The following is a 6399-nucleotide window of genomic DNA, read 5'->3' as shown; positions in this document are numbered from 1 at the left end:
ATCGGTTGGGGCAGACCGCAGCATTACGCAGTGCTGCAGTCCCCCATCTGTATCCCCGCCGCGTCACCATGCCCTCCCTATTTTTTTTAATGCACCACATACACTCACCGACACGTCTCGGAAGCAGGTGGCTGGGTGGGGGGTGCTGTGGGAGGTTTTGTCTGGGGGTTTGGGGGCCTGGGGCGGCGGGGGCTGGGTTGTGGTGTGTGGCGGGTGTGGGTAGGGGTAGGAGGAGGGGTCATGGGGGGAGCGGGGGCTGTGGGACGCTGGGATGCCTGGTGGGCCTGCTGTGCCCCGTTCTGCTGCGTTGGGCTTGGGGTGCAGGCCATGTTGGGGTCGGGGGGGCCGCTCCTGGGTTTGCTCTCCGGCCGGTGGCCCTTGCGGGGCCCGGGGGTTGTGCCTTGGCGCTGCTGGGGCCTTGGGGGGTTGTGCTTGCTCTGTCCTGGCCGGGGGTCGACGGTTTTCATGCATGCCAGATCCACCCCACCAGCATCTACAAAGACAATCTACTTCTTCCGCTGGTCGTTGAATCATTGGAGGCTGATGTCTGTGGATCTCACTTCATCTATCAATCCTTCATTTCCTCAGTCTTTCCTTTGGTCTCTTGAGGTCTCCCTAATTTGTTGGAATTTAGATGTTTCTGGGGTTGGTGAAAGATTCTGGTTGGTAAGCCGGTCGGTACTACGGCGACTGCTATTACAGGAAAGGGCAGTACCTTCTGAGATTTTCACGGACATACATGTGCATATAGCCCATTGACATACGTATTATTGATACTTTTAAACATCAAACACATTTCCAGTCGCTTTGTTCATATTATGTGTGCCCATGTTTGGAAGTACAGACGTAGTAGCATACCAAAAAGTAAAAACTGAGATTTTGCCACTGGCTAGACAGCACCGTGACAAGATATATCTTTCAGTGTTGCAAAAGAAAGCCCCAAAGTTGCTCTTTGAAAGAATGAGGAAGAGGAGATGAGCAGCAAAGAAAAACTAATGGGTTTTATTTTTAAGCAGGACTCATTTTCAGCCTTGGGGTCCATTTCACAAAGCATGTTCGACAAACATCAAGACTAACCCTGAACAGTGAGATGACATACACTGAGTAAGGAAACTTCCAGGAAAGCTGATTTGAGGTAGTTATATTAATACAGAGTAATTTCACCAGGCGTTGCCACTACACTAAAAATACCACATCTTCGTTGAGTCACCATGGCATTTTTTTTTACCCCTCTCATCTGAAAATCTTAATGTGATCATATGGCGAATTTGAAAAAACAACACCAGATAGAGTGAGGCGGCGTGGGAGAATGTTGCTACTCGGGTTAATGCGTAAATTTAAATGTAGTCCTTTGCAATCACAATAATATTACAGGGGTAACCTGTTGAATGGTAGCTCATTAATTCATTTCATTTAGGTGCAATCCTGCGGGGGAGTATTACACTTGAATTAAGATGAAATTTAAAAACATTTTTCAAACGGGTATAAGAAAAACACGCACAATATTATGCTCTGATGTGAGCAGATCACTACGGCTGGTAATGTTGCAAATGTAAGAACGGATTGAGTTGTGTATATAGATGATGGACTGTGATGTGAAACGGTACCGCTTAAAAAGATAACTGTCCGGAAATGCCAGCATATCTATGCGAGGTCTGATAACAATCTCACGATGAATATTTAATTTCCTGCGCAATAAAGCGGCACCTTCATCAATAGGGTCATTGTCAAAAGGACATGCCATGTTCGTGACAAAATTTTACTTTACGCTTTAGACTATAGACGTATTTACGTAAAAACTCACCGCAGTGGACTTTATGAATGAGGAAATAAAATGTAATGTGTGGCTGAAAGGAGGCGAGCACAGAGAAAACATCGACGTTCAGTGTGAAAAACCTGCTGCCGACCAGGTTAGGTTCATCGACACTGTTACTACGGTAACTGACCGAGAGCTAAAATTACCTCTTTTTATGAAACAGGCTAGAGTTACCGCTTTTCCTCTGGTTTTAGTTGCCTACCTTTCTGAAACGGAAGATGAAGTTTCCCCACATTTCAGGGTTTCTTGACTAAGGGTTCTCACTAAATATGCTTTGTGAAATAGACCCCCGGTGTTTCAGGGTTAGGTTATCTTTAGTTCACAGCATTTTAATGAAGATGTATATATATATTTTTACATATTAGTGTATCAATCTAAAATATTTTCACATTCCAACCAACATCGATATTTATAGTGTATTTGATCAAATATCAAAACAACAACTGAATGCCTTACTAGATAACAAACAATCAATGATGAATTGAACAATAAACAAATATAGGGTGACACAAAAAAACTGGGAACTTTTTAACAATCCAATAAAACCAAGAGTGGTGAAGGAAAAATATTTTATTCATCGTAATTGAAACCTGAAAACATGCAATTTAAGAAACAATGTTGGAATAGTCTTTTTTTTTTTTATTACGACCTGTAGATGATATCCTCATGTACGAATCCATTGAAATCTGCTGTTGAGATTCCTCATTGACCGCTGTAATATCTAAACCACGTTATTGGCTGATTTGGAAATTTGTGAAATAGCGACCTCTGGTGGCCCACCGGGAAACTGCCAGCTGGCCTTCTCAAGCCAACACTGCCTTTAAAGGATTACTCAACAGGAAGTCAGACTCTTGCTCCACCCCTCACTAAGATTTAAACTCGCTAAGAAGCCGTTTAAGGAGGCATGTACGAGAATGAGCCTGTGCGTGGCGGGGGCGACGACGTCATGCGGAACAAGTGACATAGTATGTATCATCTCGTGAAATGAGAGGACAAACAGCTAAATTGTGTTTATATCAGTGTTTAACCTTAAGGTGGCACCAAACACACGGTTTTTGCCCCAAATTCAAGCTTTCAACAAACATGAACTCAAATGTAAAAATAATGCCAGTTTATACAGTTGATCAGCAAAAAAAGTTGATTAAATGTTGAGTTATGCTTTAAGTACACCAAAAAAACACAAAGTCACAACACTAGTTCACCTTCTTTTGGAATGGGTTGTCTGACGTCACACCGCCGCTCTTGAGTAGGACAATTTCCATTTCGGAGGCATCTTGCTGTCGTGGAAGAAGTCTTCTTGCCGCGCCGTGCTGCCCAGCAATGCTCCATTTCGTGGTCCCCACCCCTCACTACATACACAATGAATGGGTGTGACGATGGTGCTCTGCACCCTGCTAAATATAGTGTGAAAAGGACTTAACTTTGTTTCCAAATCTTCAAGTCTGTGCTGTTCCTATGATGAGCTCATTCCAGATCCAGTCTATCATCGTCACTCACAAACGGTGCTGTTTGTTTTGTTTCAGTCAATATCTCAACTGTTTTACTTGTACATGTTTCATTGAGTTTTACTGAGGTAAAGCTGGTTGTCACATAAGATACATCTTTCGACTAATGGTTCAGTGTTTTTACAAACACGTCTTTTGCCCTTCTACTGAAATACCTTCCCACAATGGCAAAAAGGAAGGGGTTATCAGCACTGTTACTGTATGCCAAACAAGTAGACAGCTGAATGCCAAGGTCAAGAACATAGCACCAAACGCAACCAGAAGTTATTTGAAAGCATTCTAGAGTGTCCAGGAGGCGCATCCCCTGATGTGGGATCCAACAGAAAAGAAAGACAGCCATCACGGCCAGAACCAAGCGGATGGCTTTCTTCTCTGTCCTGTTTCCAGGGAGACCTCTTACATGACTTTACTCAAAACAGCAACAATCTGACATGTGCAGTAACTTAGCACAATAACAGGAATTAGAAAACCAAACACATTTATGAAAATATTGTGCTGAACCCTCCAGGCCAGTTATGGGTACAACTGGATACATGCATCTACATCGGCATACTCTACATATTTCACTTCACGAAAGAGAAGCACGGGCATTGAAATAAGGAATCCTAGCATCCAGGTCGCCAGGCAAATGCGCTTGGCCCATGAAGTTCTCCTCAGACGACTAGGGCTCATTGGTTCCACCAGAGCAAGGTAGCGGTCCAAGCTGACCAGTGGAAGGAACAGTATACTGCAGATGTAATTCATGTAGATGGCAACATTGACAAACTTACAGAGAACTTTTCTCCCACTGATGTCCACGAGCAATAGTGAAAGCCCAAAAAGGGAGGCAGGTCATCATGACCAGATCAGCATGGGCTATGTTACCAAGGTAAACATCTGCTGCAGTGCAGTTCTTATTCTGCAGGCAGAAGACAGCAATCACAAAGCTGTTTCCCAGGAAGCCTACTAAGCTGATCACAGCAAAGTATGGCAGCTGTAGGGAGGACATCAACAGTAAGGTGGCAATGTAGTTGTTGCAGGAGTCAACTTCCGGGATTGATGCATTCACAGCCATCGGAAAATTGGGGATGAGAGTAGTTTCACTATGCTTACATAGTATTGTTATACATTATTAACATTTTTAATACTTTATTTCATATTTTAACCATGTTGAAATGTTTTATAGATGTGTAGAGCAGGTGTAATAATGTTGAACTCAGTATAATTTTATTTTTTATTTTTTTTTGGGAGAGCTCAGTATTGATCATTTGACATGTCATCATCATTGTTCTCCCCCTTTTTTTTTTAAATTATTATTTTTTTTTGTATGTGGATGTGCGTGTGTGTGTGCGTGCGTGCGTGCGTGTGTGTAAAAAAAAAAATCCCATACCGTTCACCTAAACCGAACACTTCAAAATCCAGCCAGAGTCGTGGTGCCGCCAGGAGACCCGAAGAAGGACCAAAGAAAAGAAAGAAAAGCGAAGCCCAGCACCGACCAGACACCACCCACCGGGCCACTAACCAGAGTCCTTCACCAACCCCAGAGACATCTAAATTCCAACAAATCAGGGAGACCTCAAGGGCCCAAAGGAGAAACTGAGGAAAGGTAGAAAGGACAGACGAAGCAGAGTGAGATCCCCAGACACCAGCCTCCACCGATTCAATGACCTGAGGGAGAAACAGATTGTGTCTGAGTTTCGATAGATGCTGGTGTGGTGGATCTGGCATGCATGAAAATCTCCACCAAAGAGGGGAGCCGTCGACCCCCGCCAGGACATAGCAAGCGCAACACCACAGGGCCCCCCAGGCCGCGGCAGGGCCAAAGGACGACCCCCGGGCCCCTGCAGCAAACCCAGGAGCAGGAGCGCCCCCCCACCCCAACGCGGCCCGCGCCCCCAACGCAGCAGGACGGGGCGCTGCAGGCCCACCAGGCACCCCACCGGCCCACAACCCCGCTCCCCCCAGGCATGTCAATGAGCGTATGTGGTGCATTAAAATAAATTAATGGGGGGGTGGGGTGGGTGCACATGGACAGGGGACCGCAGCACTGCTCCATACTGCGGCCTGCCCCAACCGATGCCCCCACCCCAGTTGTGTGGTGCATTAAAATTGGAGGGGAGCTGCTACCCCACTCCCCCCCAAAGTGTGTTATGTGCCCTCTATGTCTAAAATGTATTGTGCAAAACTAGTGCAGTGAGTTAAGAGGAGCGACCAGCTGGGCCTCCCCACACCGGGCGGGGGCGGGAGGCGCACCCGCCCACCAAATCCCCACCCACCCCACCAGGACCCCGGCGGGTATTTGGGACCAGCCCCGGATACTGGGGCCCGCCCGAAGTGCCCGGAGGCCCACTGGAGCGGGGTGGGCACAACACCAATCCCGCCCACCCTCCCGGCCCCAGGAGCGCCGAGACCCGGGCTACGGATGGAACCCCCGGCCCAGGGGAGGGGGAGGAGGGCGGATAGGGGAGGGGGAGGGGACGGGGGAAGGAGACGACAGGAAGGGCAGGAGGCAGCGGCAGGGCCGCAGAGAGAGGGGGAGAGGAGGAGGAAGGGCGACGAGGGAGAAGGAACAGGGAGGCGGAGGACGAGCGGGGAGAGGCGAAGAGGGAGAGGAAGCAAGGGGGAGGAAGGGGGAGGGGACAGGGAACCACGGGGCACCCCGGCGGCCCACAGGCCCCGAACCGCGTCGCCGGTCCCATAGCGACGGACCGCGCCGGGGCGGCGCCGCCCTGAACACCAGGGAGAGCCCCGCAACACAGCACCCCCCACGAGACCCAGGGAAGGACCAAGACGCAGCCGCCACCCAGCAGCCAACAGAGGGGCAGACCCGCCCACGCCCAGCCGGGGGAGGACAGCACCTGTAGAGTTAGTCCCCTGGCATGCAGTGAATCCGAATATTAGCCCTTAGTGCCCATTGGAGGTGAATCTGCTCGATCCTGTTGGCAGCAACTGGGTTCCTGACTATAAAAACACAACCATTAGTTACAAACTGCCAAATGCAGAGACATCAATGTAAGTTATCACGATGTGGTGGCTCTTGCTAACAGGCAGAATTAAATAACCAGAATTAGGTTAAAATATTCTATATACGTAGACCAT

General features: G+C 48.0%; 1 protein-coding gene across 1 annotated transcript; it reads right to left on the bottom strand.

Moving 5' to 3' along the window:
* Nucleotides 1-1995: 1995 nt before the first annotated feature.
* LOC144039157 (B2 bradykinin receptor) lies at nucleotides 1996-4572 on the bottom strand. The gene is given in 3 exon segments (XM_077552164.1): nucleotides 1996-3724; nucleotides 3727-4102; nucleotides 4104-4572. Coding segments are annotated over 3 exon segments (948 nt in total). The 5' UTR covers nucleotides 4376-4572; the 3' UTR covers nucleotides 1996-3424.
* Between the last annotated feature and the right edge of the window lie 1827 nt (nucleotides 4573-6399).

Source organism: Vanacampus margaritifer, chromosome 19 (genome assembly GCF_051991255.1).
Source record: "Vanacampus margaritifer isolate UIUO_Vmar chromosome 19, RoL_Vmar_1.0, whole genome shotgun sequence".
Taxonomy (NCBI): Eukaryota; Metazoa; Chordata; class Actinopteri; order Syngnathiformes; family Syngnathidae; genus Vanacampus; species Vanacampus margaritifer.
This window is presented reverse-complemented; position numbering and strand designations above follow the sequence as displayed.